Source organism: Tachyglossus aculeatus, chromosome 18, assembly GCF_015852505.1.
Source record: "Tachyglossus aculeatus isolate mTacAcu1 chromosome 18, mTacAcu1.pri, whole genome shotgun sequence".
Taxonomy (NCBI): Eukaryota; Metazoa; Chordata; class Mammalia; order Monotremata; family Tachyglossidae; genus Tachyglossus; species Tachyglossus aculeatus.
The window spans coordinates 38,258,755-38,277,973 of record NC_052083.1 but is presented as its reverse complement, the minus strand read 5'-3'; the positions used below and the strand labels follow the sequence as shown (position 1 = coordinate 38,277,973).

The window sequence follows — 19,219 nt, the reverse complement described above, 5'->3', positions numbered from 1 at the left end:
ATAAAGTTAACTGAACTTTATAACAGTATTTTGGTCACCTATTGCATTTTCACTTGACAGTTCAGGTAAGTTTATTGTCAATAACTGGGTTGTTAGTTAATTTTAGCCCGATTCACTGATCTCACATTACCCCCTTATTCGTGCAGTTTATGTAGAGTGCGCCTCGTCAATCTTTTAATCACATTTGCAGGTTCAAACGCTCATTCGGGACAATTAGTGGGATCTGTTTTCAACTTTCATTCCTTGTTACATTTCACATTCGTCTTCTACCGAGATAGGGTGGCCTTTGGAAACTATGCCCCAGGCATTGAAAACCATCTATTTTTGAGAATTCGAAAACCGTCTGATTTTTTTAATGCTATTTGTTAAGAGTTTACTATCTGCCAGGCACTGTTCTAAGCCCTGAAGTAGATACACAGTAATCAGATTGGACACAGTCCATGTCCCACATGGGGCTCACCCTCTTCACCATTTTACTGAAGAGGTAACTGAGGCACAGAAAAGGTAAGTGACTTACCTAAGGTCACGTGGCAGAGTCAGGATTATTCTGCTTATTATTTTCACCCCGTGCTTTGGGGGACCATTGTAATTGTTAACTGCAAATAAGGATTTTTGTTGCGACTGCTGTGCAACAATCAAAATACTAGGTGTTGGGTTTTTTGTTTTTAATGGTATTTATCAAGTGCTTTCTCTGTGCCAAACTCTGTGCTAAGCCTTGGGGTGGATACAAGTGAATCCGGTCAGATGCCGTCCCTGTCCCACAGTGGGCTCGGAATCTGTTACTTTTGTTAACTAATAATTGTTACTGGTTCGTTGCTAGACAAAGTAAAATAGAAAGACCGGATCTTTGGTCTATGTTTTTGATTCAGGCCGACAACAATCAATCAGTCGTATTTATTGAGCGCTTACTGTGTGCAGAGCAACAGGAAGGTACTTCACAACTACCCCAAGCCCAGTTTCTATCCTTCCTCCTCTTCTCTACACCAGCGTGCCAAGAATCTGAACGTAAGGTAAAAGGCTATGAGGTTCGTCCAAGTGAAAGCTATAACCGAGCTGGACAACAAATATTTTGGTGGGGAAAATTTCCCAATTGCTATTTCCAGATTTCTTTTTAATTAGGCAGAAAATCAATTATACATCAGCAGTATATTCATTCATTCATTCAGTCGTATTTATTGAGCACTTACTGTCTGCAAAGTATATTCATTCATTCAATCGTATTTATTGAGCACTTACTGTCTGCAAAGCACTAAGTGCTTGGGAAGGTACAATGTAACAACAGACACACTTCTGCTCACAACGAGCTCACTGTATTGATAAAGTTTCATCTACACTGTAAGCTCCTTCTGGGAAGGGAATGTGTCTACCAACTCTTATGGTATGCTCTTCCAAACACTTAGTACAGTGCTCTAAACACACACTAAGCACTCAATAAATATCACTGATGGATTTATTCATTCATTGTTTCTAGGTATGCATTTTTCACAGGACCAAAATATCAGTCAATTTTCAATAATTCATTCATTCATTCAATCGTATTTATTGAGCGCTTACTGTGTGCAGGGCACTGTACTAAGCGTTTGGGAAGTATAAGTTGGCAACATGGAGAGATGGTCATCATCATCAATCGTATTTATTGAGCGCTTACTATGTGCAGAGCACTGTACTAAGCGCTTGGGAAGTACAAATTGGCAACATATAGAGACAGTCCCTACCCAACAGTGGGCTCACAGTCTAAAAGGGGGAGACAGAGAACAAAACCAAACATACTAACAAAATAAAATAAATAGAATAGATATGTACAAATAAAATAAATAAATAAATAGATGGTCCCTGCCGAACAGCGGGCTCACAGTCTAGAAGAAAAAAAAATAAAATATCAAACCACGCATAATAATGCCATATTCCATACTGAAATCTGTAAGAGCAGCGTGACTCAGTGGAAAGAGCCCGGGCTTTGGAGTCAGAGGTCATGGGTTCAAATCCCGGCTCCGCCAACTGTCAGCTGGGTGACTTTGGGCAAGTCACTTCACTTCTCTGGGCCTCAGTGACCTCATCTGTAAAATGGGGATTAAAACTGTGAGCCCCCCGTGGGACAACCTGATCACCTTGTAACCTCCCCAGCACTTAGAACGGTGCTTTGCACATAGTAAGCGCTTAACAAATACCATCATTATTATTATATGCTATTTCACTCTCTTGGTTAACACTGATCTTTAGCGAATTTAACGAATCAACCCACCCACAACAACTCTGTATATTTTGCTCCCTCTCCACAAAAGCTTCACAATGGCACAAGCCAATCTCAGGACATTAAGCAGACAGCCTGGGGTAGAAAAGTTATATGGAGGAGACACGGAATTTGCTCCTACCAAGACATATATTAGTTTCAAAGAGTGTACAACCCACGGACTAAGGTTAACAAGTCATTCAATTACGTCAACCTAGAAAATATCAGCAGTGCTCCTGACTTACCTTAACTTCCATGGCTTCTCAAGGATTAAACTGAGCTAACCTGATCATCTCTTCAATTAAAAATGCATTATTGTCAGCTAGGCCCAAGACTCTTCCCCATCTTTTCAGAACAGACAAACCTGGTTTATTTTCTGTAAGACCAAAAGTAAATAACAATCAGCTCCCCGGAAAGGTGAAGCAAATAGGAATGCTTTTTAGATTTAGCTGCCTGACTCATTCTGAGTTCCCTTTCAATGCTCATTTTCCCCCCTAAATGAAATCTTGCCCCAAAACTAAATACACAAGTCCTTGCTACCCCTTCCCTTGCTAACTCTCACCCTGGGCTTAATGTTCCCCGTCCAGGGGCTCCTCCTCTTTTTTCCCAGGCACCTCAAAAACCTTGAGCCTCACCCAAAGGTCTTCCTTATCCACATAATAAATGCTTACTGATTGACAGACACCTAGCTCCTCACCTTACCTAGTACTTGCCTTTTCTCCCTCTCTGCTGAAGGGAGGTTAATAATAATAATAATGGCATTTATTAAGCACTTACTATGTGCAAAGCACTGTTCTAAGCGCTGGGGAGGTTACAAGGTGATCAGGTTGTCCCTCAGGGGGCTCACAGGCTTAATCCCCATTTTACAGATGAGGGAACGGAGGCCCAGAGAAGTGAAGTGACTTGCCCAAAGTCACACAGCTGACAATTGGCGGAGTCAGGGTTTGAACCCATGACCTCTGACTCCAAAGCCTGTGCTCTTCCCACTGAGCCATGCTGCTTCTCTACTGACTCAGTAAGTAAATCTCTCTTTCCACATCGTTATCGAGAGCTCGTTCCAACAACACACATTCGGGGAAAGAAGAATATCAATGTCTTTCCGACCATTTTAAAAAAATATATTGCTTTGCCAAGGAAAGCAATATCTCCTGCCTGGTAAGATATAATTAGCTCTTACCATTGCACTAGTTGTCTTTTTATTTATCCGGTGACAACCAGGAACAATAATATGCTCCCTCAAGACCATAAAAGTCAATTACCGTAACTCTTTCCTTACATACTTTTCATCCCACAGAGCTCAGCACACAGGCGTTGCGCCAGGCGAGGAAAAAAAAACAATCTGAAAAACATTCAATTTGCTCTTTTCATCATTTCTTCTAGGCTGTGGACTGATGTTTGGTTGCCCTCGCTGGTTTGAATGAATATCACTGAAAATGTTCAGAATAGGATGCTCTTCTACTGTCGCGCTTTCCTAATAGGCCGGCACAATGAACTCTGCCTGCAACTTGTATGGCCCTAAATCAAATCCTGTTTCGTTCGTTCGTTCCATTGTATTTATTGAGCGCTTACTGTGTGCAGAGCACTGTAGTAAGTGCTTGGGAAGTACAAGTTTCAAAAGAACCTTCCTAAGTAACAGACCTGATGAAAGGTCTGATTAACTTGAGGCCGACGGCATAATAATAATGATGGTATTTATTAAGCGCTTACTATGTGCAAAGCACTAAATCAAATCCGGTTTCAAAAGAACCTTCCTAAGTAACAGACCTGATGAAAGGTCTGATTAACTTGAGGCCGACGGTATAATAATAATGATGGTATTTATTAAGCGCTTACTATGTGCAAAGCACTAAATCAAATCCTGTTTCAAAAGAACGTTCCTAACAAACCTGATGAAAAGTCTGATTAACTTGATGCCGATGGCATAATAATGATGGTATTTGTTAAGCGCTTACTATGCGCAAAGCACTGTTCAAAGCGCTGGGGGGATATAAGGGAACCCTATCCAAGCTTTGTTGAACCAATATAGTTCTCTCCTGATTTTCCATCTGCTTTCCTTGGCTGATCCACTTTAGGATCACTGGCTCCTCTTTAAGCTCTCCTAACTGTAGTTGTCCCTCGGGGCTGCCCGGGTCCAGGGTCCTACTCTGCTCATTTGCCCCTCACTCACTCATTCATTCATTCATTCAATCGTATTTATTAAGCGCTTACTATGTGCAGAGCAACCCTGGCCAAGTGGCTTCCGCTCCCACGGCTAGGCAGATGACTCACAAATCTCCCTCACTAGCTCCAAACTCTCACCTCTGCAATCCTGCATTTCTTCTTGCCTCATTTTGTGGTTCTCCACTCTAGGATGCTCCTCTTGAGCAAGGGAGAGGGTTTTTAAACCCCGCAGTTTCAGCAAAAGAAAGACCTCCCTGCTGAAAGGGAGTGCCCCAATATTTCCTGGAATGGAGTGATTTTCTTTTTCACACACACGACTTCCCCTTTTTTTTTTTCCTTTTTGGAGAAGCGGCATGGCCTGGTGGAAAGAGTCCGGGCCTAGGCATCAGAGGACCTGGTTTTCATCCCGGCTCTGCCACTTATCTGCTGTGACACCACAGGCAAGACATTTCACTTCTCTGGGCCTCAGTTGCCCCCTCTGCAAAATGGGAGGTAAGACTCTGAGCCCCATGTAGGACAGGGACCGTGTCTAATAATAATAAATAATAATAATAATAATAATAATGATAGCATTTATCTATCCCCCTTTTAGACTGTGAGCCCACTGTTGGGTAGGGACTGTCTCTATATGTTGCCAACTTGTACTTCCCAAGCGCTTAGTACAGTGCTCTGCACACAGTAAGCGCTCAATAAATACGATTGATGATGATGATGATTTATTAAGTGCTTACTATGTGCAAAGCACTGTTCTAAGCACTGGGGAGGTTACAAGGTGATCAGGTTCTCCCACGGGCGGCTCACAGTCTTCATCCCCATTTGACAGGTGAGGTAACTGAGGCACAGAGAAGTGAAGTGACTTGCCCAAAGTCACGCAGCTGGCAACTGGCAGAGCTGAGATTTGAACCCACGGCCCATGACTCCAAAGCCCGTGCTCTTTCCACTGAGCCACGCTGCTTCTCTGATTACTTCTAGACTGTGAGCCTGCTGTTGGGTAGGGACTGTCTCTATGTGTTGCCGACTTGTACTTCCCAAGTGCTTAGTACAGTGCTCTGCACACAGTAAGCGCTCAATAAATACGATTGATTGATTAATTGATTGATTACCTGATTACCTTGCATCTACCCCAGTGCTTGGTACAGAGTCTGGAACATAGTAAGCGTTTAACACAGACCATTAAAATAAAAATAAAAAATACTCCCTAGATTCTGGGCCAAGGACGAGCGGAGGCTTTGCACAACAGCTTGGGCTGTCCCTCTCCCCCAGGAATTTTCCCGTTAAATGAGGCTGACGCAAGCAAAAGTTACGCATCAGCAGACGCTTCGGTTGCACTAATGTTCATTCTCCTCTGGGTCACAATGGCCGCGTCTTTCACACAACTGAAATCTACTTTTAACGCTGCGAAAGGCCCCAGTCGAACTCACGGAAAATGTCCCTCCTGCTTCAGCCATGTTTACTTCGTCAGTCAAAGGTATTAACTGAGCATTTATCTACTGAGCACACAGGCAGGCCCAGTGGCCCTAGAAATTTGCCTTACTGTGGGATCTTAAAACATTTGCCTATCGAAATAACTCCATCACTTTGCAGGCAGTTGATCACAATTAGGGTGGAAATGGGAGGCACTAAGCACTCATTATTTAGGTCCATTAGAGGTAGTCATCAACAGAGGCCCATTCCAAAGCACAGAGTCTTGGTTTTTTTTCTTTCTAATATGGTTACCCCAAAAGAGAGCAATTCCTGGCTAAATACGGTTACCCCAAAAGAGAGCAATTGCTGGCTAAATACGCTCGGCCTCGACACACTGTTTTACTTTGGGTGACCACTTCATTCCAGCTGGCACAGAAAGGGCAGAGAAATAGCTGAGCATCTCTTCTTATCATCAATCGTATTTACTGAGCGCTTACTATGTGCAGAGCACTGTACTAAGCGCTTGGGAAGTACAAGTTGGCAACACAGAGAGACGGTCCCTACCCAACAGCGGGCTCACAGTCTAGAGTCACAGTCTAGTCACAGTCCATCCCCCCCACCTTACCTCCTTCCCCTCCCCACAGCACCTGTATATATGTATATATGTTTGTACGTATTTATTACTCTATTTTATTGGGACATATTTATTCTATTTATTTTATTTTGTTAATATGTTTTGTTCTCTGTCTCCCCCCTTCTAGACTGTGAGCCCACTGTCGGGTAGGGACTGTCTCTATATGTTGCCAACTTGTACTTCCCAAGCGCTTAGTCCAGTGCTCTGCACACAGTAAGCGCTCAATAAAGACGATTGAATGAATGAATGAATGAAAGTCCTCTGGTTCCCAGGCCCGTGCTCTTGCCACTAGGCCATGCTGCCTCTATTTAGATTAGCTTTGGAGTTGTGAAGAGAGTGAGTTGGAGAGTTGGAAGAATCTAGTGACCCAACAGTGCTAGCTGCCCTGTAGAGTTTGAAAAAGCAACAATTCACACACAACAATTCTGTAGCTGCCCAGGCGTACATGATGACATTACTAAATCAAAATCAGGCATGTTTCCTGAATACTGCACGAATGAAACAATCACCTGATGAGAACCCATTAAAACTGGAAGAGCAAGTGTGTTCGAAAATGGCGACTTCTCCGTTTGGTTTTCTATTTATTTTATTTTGTTAGTATGTTTGGTTTTGTTCTCTGTCTCCCCCTTCTAGACTGTGAGCCCGCTGTTGGGTAGGGACTGTCTCTATGTGTTGCTGACTTGTACTTCCCAAGCGCTTAGTACAGTGCTCTGCACACAGTAAGCACTCAATAAATATGATTGATTGACTGATTGATGGCTATCCATAAAATAACAAAACTATACAGCTACAGTGAATTTCCTCACTTTAATTTTTAAACGGCAATTTAATAAACAACACCCACCAACCTCTGAAAGAGCAACCATTGCCCCGTGATACATGGGTCCCTGAAGCTTTAGACATCATACACTGCTGTCATGCTGGTAGAGTTGTTAGTGTGGAAATGAAATGCTTTGTAAGAAACTTGTCAAATGCCTGGTGATTTCACAGCTCATAAACCAGACAGACTTGAAGGAGGGTGCTTCAGGCAACAAACAAGTTATTTTATCCTCAGCGCTAATGTTTTGAGAGGTATTTCTCAATAAATTAAAATTCGGTTTTATTTATGTCCAGCCTAAGGTACACGGAGCAAATGAGAGGAATCAGTTCTGTGGCCTTACAGCTGTCCTATCTCAGTTCTGCCAGTTGACTGCGGAGTGACCTTGGGCAAGTCCCTTAACTTCTCTGGGCCTAAATTACCTCATCTGTAAAATGGGGATTAAGACTGGGAGCCCCAAGTGGGACAAGGCCTGAATCCAACCCCATTATCTTGCATTTACCCCAGCGCTTAGTACAATGCCATGCATATAGTAAGCACTTGACTGTGAGCCTCCTAGGCACTGTCACCATATCTAATCATCATCATCATCAATCATATTTACTGAGCGCTTACTATGTGCAGAGCACTGTACTAAGCTCTTGGGAAGTACAAATTGGCAACATATAGAGACAGTCCCTACTCAACATTGGGCTCACAGTCTAAAAGGGGGAGACAGAGAACAAAACCAAACATACTAACAAAATAAAATAAATAGAATAGATATGTACAAGTAAAATAAATAAATAAATAGAGTAACAAATATGTACAAACATATATACATATATACGGGTGCTGTGGGGAAGGGAAGGAGGTAAGATGGGGGGACTCTATTTATTTACTATTACTCTATTTTATTACTCTATTTTACTTGTACATATCTATTCTATTTATTTTATTTTGTTAATATGTTTGGTTTTGTTCTGTCTCCCCCTTCTAGACTGTGAGCCCACTGTTGGGTAGGGACTGTCTCTATATGTTGCCAACTTGTACTTCCCAAGCGCTTAGTACAGTGCTCTCCACACAGTAAGCGCTCAATAAATACGATTGATTGATTGATCTGTGCACTTTCTCCCCACGCCTAGCAGAGTGCTCTGCACAGAATAAGCGCTTAATAAATATTATCACACCTACTACAGTAGGACCAACTGTCATCAACAGAAAGAAACCGGGAACACTCAAAGGCATTCTAATACCTTGACGGCGCACATATTACGGAGGGCAGATTCAAAAATAAATCAAATGCAGGCAACTTATCCCCCAGATTCCTGGGTTCAATTAAAAAGGTTAATTTGACATGCCACATATTGTCCTCAGACAGGACTTCAGTATTCAGTGGTTCAATTCCTCAAAGTGAAGCTCTTCTGTCAAAAATACAAATGAGCTTCATGTGTATATTTCCCTGAAGATCTCTGGACATTCAAGAATGGTAACGGGGATGCTCTCTGCCAACTCTGCCGTACTGTACTCAGCCAAGCGCTTAGTTCAGTCCTCCGCACACAGTAAGCGCTCAGTAAATACCACGGTCTGTGATGGTGTCCAAATTCCTTCGAAATATACTGTACTCTCCTAAGCATTTAGTACAGTGTTTTGCTCAAAGTGAGCACTCAATAAATACTTTTGATCGAGGCGGGCAATGAGTTGGAAATACTTTTGAGCGAGGCGAGCAATGAGTTGGAGATGGAGGGGCGGTCGAGAATAAAGCACCAAAATGAAGGTTAGCTTGAGAGGGAGTAAAAAGAATGAAATGGGGTGGACTTGAAGAGAGTACATTTGTAAGAAGAGAGGGGGCTTTGAAGTCAAAGGTCAGGAGCTTCTGCTTCAGGTGGTGGGTAGCAAATTTCAAGAGTGGACTGACTTGCTCAAAACGGTATTTTAGAAGGCCGATCTGGGCCGCAGACTAGAGAACGGGCTGAAGAGGAGGGTTGATGGGGTCTCGGAGACCCCATCTCATCTCATCACGGTCTCATCTCATTTCAGGTACCTGAGATAAGGAGCCCCTGAAGGACTGAATGGTCTAAATACAGCCCCAAAGGACAGAGAGTTGTTTTATTTGTTTGTTTTACGGTACTTGTTAAGTGCTTACTCTGTGCCAGGCACTGTACTAAGGGCTGGGGTAGATAGTAGGAGAAAGCCAATTTTTTGGAGGGGATCTCGGGATAACTGTGTCAAAAGCCTGTATATATGTATGTATGTACTCTATTTATTTTATTTGTACATATTTATTCTATTTATTTTATTTTGTTAATATGTTTTGTTTTGTTCTCTGTCTCCCCCTTCTAGACTGTGAGCCCACTGTTGGGTAGGGACTGTCTCTATGTGTTGCCAACTTGGACTTCCCAAGCACTTAGTACAGTGCTCTGCACACAGTAAGTGCTCAATAAATACGACTGAATGAATGAACTGACTGAGCCCCTTCCTTCCTCTCCCCCTCGTCCCCCTCTTTATCCCCCACATCTTACCTCCTTCCCTTCCCCACAGCACCTGTATATATGTATATATGTTTGTACTTATTTATTACTCTATTTATTTATTTTACTTGTACACATCTGTTCATTTTACTTTAATATGTTTGGTTTTGTTCTCTGTCTCCCCCTTTTAGACTGTGAGCCCACTGTTGGGTAGGGACTGTCTCTATATGTTGCCAACTTGTACTTCCCAAGCGCTTAGTAGAAGCAGGGTGGCTCAGTGGAGAAGAGCCCGGGCTTTGGAGTCAGAGCTCACGGGTTCAAATCCCGGCTCCGCCAATTGTCAGCTGGGTGACTTCGGGCAAGTCACTTCACTTCTCTGTGCCTCAGTTACCTCATCTGTAAAATGGGGATTAAAACTGTGAGCCCCCTGTGGGACAACCTGATCACCTTGTAACCTCCCCAGTGCTTAGAACAGTACTTTGCACATAGTAAGCGCTTAACAAATAACATCATTATTATTAGTAGTAGTAGTACAGTGCTTTGCTCAAAGTGAGCACTCAATAAATACTTTTGATGGAGGTGAGCAATGAGTTGGAAATAGTAAGTGCTCAATAAATACGACTGAATGATTGATTGATTGATTGAATGAATGAACGGAGACCAGTGGCGAAGGCAGTGTGGGACTTTAGATGGGCTGAGCTTCGCTTGGAGGGTGTCAGGGTGTTACAGGGCCAGAGCCGGGGAATACTACGGAGGAAAAATCAGCCGGGTTTTAACCCAGACTGGATGGAGACGGAAAGACAGAACGGAGCGTGGGAAGAGAGAAGGAGCGTGGGAAGAGAGAAGCAGTGTGGCCTGGCGGTTAAAGCCAAGGCCTGGGGCGTCAGAAGGACCCGGGTTCGAATGCGGGCTCCGCCATTTGACTGCAGCGTCATCACGGGCAAGCCACTTCACTTCCCAAAGCCTCCGTTATCCCGTCTATAAATGGGGATTAAGACTGTGAGCCCTATATGGGACGAGGACTGTGTCCAACCTTGTATCTACCCCAGCGCTTAGTACAAGCTGATCAGGTTGTCCCACAGTCTTAGTCCCCATTTTACAGATGAGGTAACTGAGGCCCAGAGAAGTTAGTGACTTGCCCCAAGTCACCCAGCTGACAAAATAAAGCACCTTCCTTTGGGTGCTTTATTCTCAACCGCCCCTCCATCTCCAACTCGTTGCTCGCCTCGCTCAAAAGTATTTCCAACTCGTTGCTTGCCTCGATCAAAAGTATTTATTGAGTGCTCAGTTTGAGCAAAACATTGTACTAAATGCTTAGGAGAGTACGGTATATTTCGAAGGAATTTGGGCACCATCACAGGTGTTATTTACTGAGCGCTTACTGTGTGAGGAGGACTGAACTAAGTTCAAGTAAGCATTGAACAAATGAATTGAATGCTGTAGAGAAGCGGCGTGGCTCAGTGGAAAGAGCCCGGGCTCTGGAGTCAGAGGTCGTGGGTTCAAATCCCAGCTCCGCCAATTGTCAGCTGTGTGACTTTGGGCTAGTCACTGACTTCTCTGGGCCTCAGTTACCTCATCTGGAAAATGGGGACTAAGACTGTGGGACAACCTGATCAACTTGTAACCTCCTCAGCGCTTAGAACAGTGTTTTGCACATAGTAAGCGCTTCATGAATGCCATTATTATTATTATTACTATAAATACCATGAAAAAAAGGCAGAAAAACTGATACCCAACAGTTCTCATTTGCGTTCAATCCCCACTGCCCGGAGATATCATCATCAATCGTATTTATTGAGTGCTTACTATGTGCAGAGATATGGACTGTCGACCTTATGTCGACATTAATAAATGCACAAAGCCAGTAGGCAAAATGAGTACCAGTGGTTGAGTTGTATTTCTGTATTCAACTTGAGAGTTTCCGTATTCATTCGGTGTAGAAGCTGCTCTTTAAACACAAAGACGATGTCACACAGTCTCTTTAAAGCGATCCAAATTGCCCCCTTGTCAGAAGTACCTGACTTGGATATAAAGTGAGTATCGCATGCTCTCAACTCACTCGCCTTTGATAATTACCTGACTTCTCTGCTGTAATCCCAAACCTCACTGTCAACTCACACCGACCGACATGTCGCTCTTCTTCAGACGTGGCTTCCCCACAGGTGACAGTCACCAGAAAAAGAAAATGAAGCTCGATAGTTAATTAGAGGAGCTCCACTTTAGATTTCCGTGTTGGAGTTAAACCCACTCTAATAGGAACTCCTCTTTACACTAGACGGCCTGTATTTTTTGTCAAAGGAGGAATAACTACTGACAGAGACTTGATAGGCTATTTGTAGTACATATCTGCAATTTATTTATTTATATTATATTTATATATAAATATATAACGTGTATTTATATATTTATATTTATATCCCAGCTCTGCCAATTAATAATAATAATAATGATGGCATTTGTTAAGCGCTTACTATGTGCAAAGCACTGTTCTAAGTGCTGGGGGGGATACAATGTGATCAATTGCCAGCTGTGTGACTTTGGGCAAGTCACTTCACTTCTCTGGGCCTCAGTTCCCTCATCTGTAAAATGGGGGTGAAGACCGTGAGCCCCCCGTGGGACAACCTGATCACCTTGTAACCTCCCCAGCGCTTAGAACAGTGCTTTGCACACAGTAAGCGCTTAATAAATGCTGTCATTATTATTATTATTGTATTAATGACCATCTCACCCTCAAGTTCATAAGCTCATTGTGAGCAAGGAATGTGTCTGTTACACTGTTATGCTGTACACTCCCAAGCGCTTTGTAGAGTGCTCTGCACACGGTGAGAGCTCAATCGGAGCAGCGTGACTTAGTGGAAGAGCACGGGCTTGGGAGTCGGAGGTCGTGGGTTCTAATCGCAGCCCCGACACTTGTCAGCTGGGTGACCTCAGGCAAGTCCTCTGTGCCTCAGTTCCCCCATCTGTGAAATGGGGATGAAGACCGAGCCCCACGTGGGACAACCTGATTACCTTATATCTACCCCAGTGTTTAGAACAGTGCTTGGCACATAGTAAGCGCTTACCAAATACCATCATCATCAATAAGACTATTTTCCCTTGCCTTCCTCTTGGGTCTTCCACTATCTTCTCTCTTCCAATCTCGCCATTATCTCCCTCTAGTTTTCTCTCCTACTGTCCCCTTTCTTTCTTCATCATCATCAATCGTATTTATTGAGCGCTTACTGTGTGCAGAGCACTGTACTAAGCGCTTGGGAAGTCCAAGTTGGCAACATATAGAGACGGTCCCTACCCAACAACGGGCTCACCGTCTAGAAGGGGGAGACAGACAACAAAACAAAACATAGTAACAAAATTTATTAAGAGCTTACTATGTGCAAGGCACAATCAGTGGTACTTATTGAGTGCTTACTATGTGCAGAGCACTGTACTAAGCGCTTGGGAGAGGAGAATACAACAGAGTTAGTACCCACATACTCTGCCCACAAGGAAGCAGTGTGGCCCAGTGGCTACAGCCCAGGCCTAGGAGCCAGAAGGACCTGGGTTCTAAATCCGGTTCTGCCAACTGCTTGCTGTGTGACCATGGGCAAGTCACTTCGCTTCTCTAGGCCTCAGTTTCCTCAACTGTAAAACGGATCCCCATTTTACCTGTTAGGGACTCGGTCTGACATACCTATCCCAGTGCTCAGAACAGTGTTTGAAACACAGTAAGTGATTCAGAAATACCGTTAAAAAAGGAGCTTACAATCTGGAGGGGTAGACTCTGACTTCTTTCTCTCCATCTCTCACCCCACTTCTGGATTTCTCCCCTGACTCCATTCCAACAGACCCCCCTGCCCCCCGGCTCTCTCAATCTCAGCCATCGGGAGATTGGGGGAAAGCAACTGTTCCTGATATTAATATATCTACCCTCCAACTATCCATTTGAAGGTTAATGGCACAAACAGTTAATCATTTCGTAAGTGCAAAATTGCTCCAAGAAATCTCTGATAACATTAATTTTTCTTAATACAATTTGTCTAATACCAAATGGATTTTCTTTTAGAATTAAGCACCACGGTTTATCTCCCTTGGGAGCTGATTTATATTTCAATGCTATTGATCATGGGCAGCGGAGATGACAGGAGGAAACATATTACTATAGTCTTAACCTCTGGCAAGACATTATCCCACAAGAAACCATTTTTTAACTAAAATGGCAAGTGGTATGTACATTTAGTTCAACAGTGGTCACTCACTGTACCCATCCTGCAAAAGGCACCAATCGTTAGTGGCTTGCCAACTTCAAGCCATCGTTATGTCAAAATTCAAAGAGGGGTTTAGTATATTGTGCAAATATGTTAATCTCTCAAAGGAGCTTAAGAGGGGCTCCCCCCAGTTATCCGCAATGGGGATGGGAAGGCAGTGGGACAACCCTTCACTGAGGGGGCTTTCAGTTCTGGTTGAGCCCAGTCAGCTAATTATTCTATTTTTGGTAGTTGTTAGGAACTTACTATGTGTCAAACACTTTCAAAGTGCTGGGGTAGATAAAACTAAATTAGGTTGGACACAGTCCCTGTCCCACATGGGGCTCGCAGTCCGAGTACTGTGAATTCGAATGGATTTTTATTGACCCACATATCAAAGAGAATCTTGTTTTTTGATTTGTTTTTTGAACACAGGCTTATCTTGGGGTCGGTTTTCGAGCCTCGAGCAAAAACTTAAGACACCTTGTGGGAGACATGGAATCTCAACACTTCTCTGTCTCTGGACACATTTTTCCTCTTCCAAAATCAAGTTGCTGATGCTCTAGCTTCCTGGTTTGGATGAAGATCAATCAATCAATCAATCAATCGTATTTATTGAGCGCTTCCTGCGTGCAGAGCACCGTACTAAGCGCTTGGGAAGTACAAGTTGGCAACATAAGATTTGTGGGAGATACAAGGTAATGAGGTTGGACACAATCCATGTCCCACACAGAGCTCACAGTCTTCATCCCCATTTTACAGAGGAGGCAGCTGAGGCCCAGAGAAGTGATGTGACTTGCCCAAGGTCACACAACAAACAAGTGGCAGAGCCGCAATTTGAACCCATGACCTCTGACTCCAAAGCCTGTGCTCTTTCCACTGAGCTATGCTGCACAGATAAACGTTACCGGTTAATTATCTAGACAGACTGGCTTCTATTTCAATGTGCCTCCCAAAAGTCTTCTCTGAAGACACCTCTCACTTCGCATATAATCAGTATTTAGGGTGACTATTGGAGAGCAATTCTCTTGAGTCTCTTTTAGACTGTGAGCCCACTGTTGGGTAGGGACTGTCTCTATATGTTGCCAACTTGTACTTCCCAAGCGCTTAGTACAGTGCTCTGCACACAGTAAGCACTCAATAAATATGATTGATTGATTGACTGATTGAGAGTTTTAATGGTCTACTGGTCTAGGTGAGTCACACTGCCTGAGAGACCGTAAGCTTGTATAATGGATAGGGAATAAGTCTGCTAATTTTGTTGGGCTCTCCCGAGCGCTTCGTACAGTGCTCTGCACATAGTAAGGGCTCAATAAATACAACTGATTTAGAGAGGCCCGCTTACTTTCAAAATCTCAGCTAGAGGAGACTCTCTGAATGAACTTATCCTCCTTGGGTCGCTTTTTAGATGGCTAATTTGTGTGCTTTCACATTCATGACTCAATGCTACCTTTCTCTGAAACTATTTGTCATGCGCATATTTAAGGATAATCTAAGGGGAGTCCAAACATTATCCATCGATCCTAAATCATGAGCTCTTAATTAATCACTGTTTTTCACACAGCACTTCCTGAGACTGAATCATTGAAGAAATAACCCAAGTGAGATACCCATTTTCTGTCCTTATGGGGCTTACACTAAAATTCAACTACCATGTGGCGAAGGCAGGCAAAACCACTTCCAAATAGTTGGAGCGAGGGGAGGGTAAACTGAGAAATAACAGGGCCTAGCAGACAAAGTACAGGCCTGGGACTCAGAAGGACCTGGGTTCTAATCCTGGCTCTGCCACTTCTCTGCTGGGTGATCTTGGGCAAGTTACAGCACAACTCAGTGCCTCAGCTGCCTCATCTGTAAAACGGGGATGAAGACTATTAGCCTCATGTGGGACATGGACTGTGCCCAACCTGATTAGCTTGCATCTACCCCAGCGCTTAGTACAGTGCCTGGCATGTAGTAAGCGCTTAACAAATTCTATGGGGAAAAAAGAAAAAAACCAAAAACTGCGAGCCCCATGTAGAACGGGGGTTATATCCCACCTGATAATCAGGCATCTACCCCGTGCTTAGTACAATGCTTAGCGCACTATTTTTATAACAACAAATTCGACCTATTCAATCTTGAAAAATATAACCTTCATTTTTACTCCTGGGAGGGGGAAAATGGAATTTTCCCAGGTTTTAACTTTAAGAAAGTCTACTCTTAAAACGTGGTGGCACTAACCCTGCAGGAACATAAAGATACATTTGGTGGCAACTGGGTGTAGATATCACTTTGGGAGACGTGGAAATATTGTTCTCATAGCCTTTTTCTCATGGCAAATACCCACTGTACATTCACTTCAGTTGAAAAAATATTTTAAACCTGAACTGAAGGCATGATTAGCTCCAGATGGTACAACAGAATCACCATTCCACTAGCTAAAGTTCAAGTTGATATACTTGGGATGTATATATTCTGCATGTGATATTAGAACGTAATCCCTGCAGGTTAATTAACTGCAGTCTAATATGCCACTCATGATGTAGGTTAAGGTGGTACTTAGTGCTACGTTTTAAAGACGGCCTTTTATTGGCACCATTCAAAAGAAAAATTTTTAAAACTTCCACACCGCAGATAAAAACGCCCCAACTTCCTGCAGCCCATTATTAAACTGGCTCAGCAGAAAGCCAGCCGCAGTAACTCCCAGGATGAAGAAACAGCCCGGATCTTGGCAGAGTTTCTTAAGAATCTGTAAGGGGTTTCATTCACTTGGTTAGGTTCCCTTGTGCGCTTAATATCTTCCGGGCAGAAAGAAGGGTTCTCAGTGTTCACTTATTTGTGCTTCGGCTTCTAAAATGGAGGTCTCCTTAAATCACCCCTGCCTGCTCTGTTGAGGTGATCAGCTTTGTTGACGTCATCAGTCAATTAATCAATGTTTTTTACGGAGCGCTTACTACGTGCACAGCAGTGCACTAAGTGCTTGGGAGACTAATTAGCAGACCTGCTCCCTGCCCAGAATGAGCTTACAGTCTAAAGGGGGAGAGTGGTGAGAGTCAAAAGCTTCCCTTGATAAATTTTTCACTCAATGAAATTTCCCTTTTTCAAAAGGAGAGATTGACCTCGTATGGTCTGGCATTTGTTGGCTGATGGATGTGGTTGAAAGTGAAAATGCCATAGTCCCAAAGCCCAACCACCCCACAGACAAGCACCTTCAGTCCTCAAATACTATCAATCGTATTTATTGAGCGTTTACTATGTGCAGAGCACTGTACTAAGCACTTGGGAAGTACAAATTGGCAACATATAGAGACAGTCCCTACCCAACAGTGGGCTCACAGTCTATAATCTGGTAGCAGCCTAGCATTCTCAGCTTCTACTGGAGAACGGAGTAGACTACAGATTAATAAATACCGAACCACGTCTCAGGACAATGTTTTCAAACTATCTTAGCAAACAGCGTAACAGAGGCAGCAGACCAGGCCGCAAAAACATAAGTTGAAAAAAATCTCTCAATACTGACAAATCAATATTCCAATCAACTGGCTTCAAAAGACGAATTTGCCAACTCATAAGTATGTGTCGTCTGTGAAGGACACAGTAAGAAGCTACCTAGAGAATCCTCTACTACCACCAATAAAGGATTCTACAAATGCTAGATCCAAATGGTGAGAACAGAAAGGAAATTCATGAGGAGACAAACAAATGATCCTGATCCATTAGCTTGGTAAAAGTGTGGCTTCTAAAAGAACTGAATCCATCTGGGTTCCAGAGGGTGTCTTTCTCTATTTCGTGACAAAAATGTAGTCTACTGATAATTTTATTTCAGCATCAAGATATAAGCGATCATAAAATTCAGTACAACTACCACGTAGTTCACCTCACCACAATACCAATGGCAAAATTCAGAAAACTATTACTAGTTCTAAGTGCACTTGGATTCATCGGGGCCCTCAGAACCTTTAGCACTGCCCTAATCAATCAATCGTATTTATTGAGCGCTTACTGTGTGCAGAGCACTGTATTAAGCGCTTGGGAAGTACAAGTTGGCAACATACAGAGATTGTCCCTACCCAACAGTGGGCTCACGGTCTAGAAATCTAATCTTTAATCTAAACTAATCTTTAGCTTTAGTTCATTCTGCACTGACAAGACACCAACTAGCACTAAATCATCCAAAATGTCCTAGACAAAGCTTCTATAATTACTTAACTGATTATTCTTCTTATTCAACATAAAAGTAGTCGGCACTAAAATACCACCGCCTGCATAGTGCGTGAAGTCCAAAGAAAATACGCTCTCTGATTTCCTCGTGTTCCAAATAAAAGTAGTCGGCATTAAAATGCCATTGCGTGATAAATGAATGAAGTCCAAAGAAAATACGCTCAATTAGAAGTAACCACAATAGACACAAACGAGGAACTTGGAGGAGACTCCCATAAGGCTTATGCCTTATTACGTCCACTGATAAAACTATCTCTGAAACCGAAGTTAAATGGCCTGAAACAACAGACATATACACATTCACGTTTCCTTAAGTACCTGACCCCTTCAATGGGGGAAACCTCAATGAGGCTGCTTCTACTCACCTGTAACCCCCTCCTTCGCAGAATAGTTGAATCGTCCATATTCTGAATTTACTCCCGGTATATATGCTCCCCCAAGGCAACTGATTCCTGCTGTTCGCTTAAGATCTGGCTAATGCAGTTGGGTCAAATGACTTCAGGTTGTCAGCGTCACTGGTAGTTTACTGCTTCGACACCCCAAAAAGACAGAATTCCTTGACACACGGGAAAGCCCAGCCCCCGCCGGACATCAATCCTCCGTCTCCCTCTCCATCGGTACCGTCGAGGTACATCTCCCGGCCTGTCAAAACTGGGAGAAATTCCAATGTGAAAACACCCTGCCCACCCTTTCTCAATCTCCGGCGCCGAGGACTGCCAAAAGTTCCACGAGGAAGAATTCCAGGTGCCTCGGTCCCACTTTTGCTCTTTATTTCAAAGGGCCGTTAAATGAAGAGCACTAAAATCCGGTGATTGGCTCTGTGACTTTGTATAACCCATCTAAAGCCCCCACAGCCCCGTTTCCCTTCCCAAAGACAAGACCCCTTTACACGCCGCAAAACAAAAATGACGACTGCTCTTCGAAAACACAAAATACAGGGGTGCTCGAGTGAATGCCGAAGTCCCGGATCGAGGACCAGACCGCACTGGGATTTCTCCTGGCCAGAGGGCAGAATTCCACCATCCTTTTGAACAGACAAAGCAAATGTCAGATTCTTCCGATACCGTCACACAGGCTTTTGTTTCTGTGTCTCTGAATTAC

The 19,219-nt window shown here is 43.4% G+C and overlaps 1 protein-coding gene across 1 annotated transcript in view; it reads right to left on the bottom strand.

Annotated features, from left to right (window-relative positions):
- Window positions 1-18,584, bottom strand: part of MAST2 (microtubule associated serine/threonine kinase 2) — a 165,076-nt gene extending 146,492 nt beyond the window's left edge. Inside the window, 1 exon segment of the mRNA XM_038760010.1 lies at window positions 18,484-18,584. Coding sequence (XP_038615938.1) covers window positions 18,484-18,522 — 39 coding nt within the window. The 5' untranslated portion in view covers window positions 18,523-18,584.
- Between the last annotated feature and the right edge of the window lie 635 nt (window positions 18,585-19,219).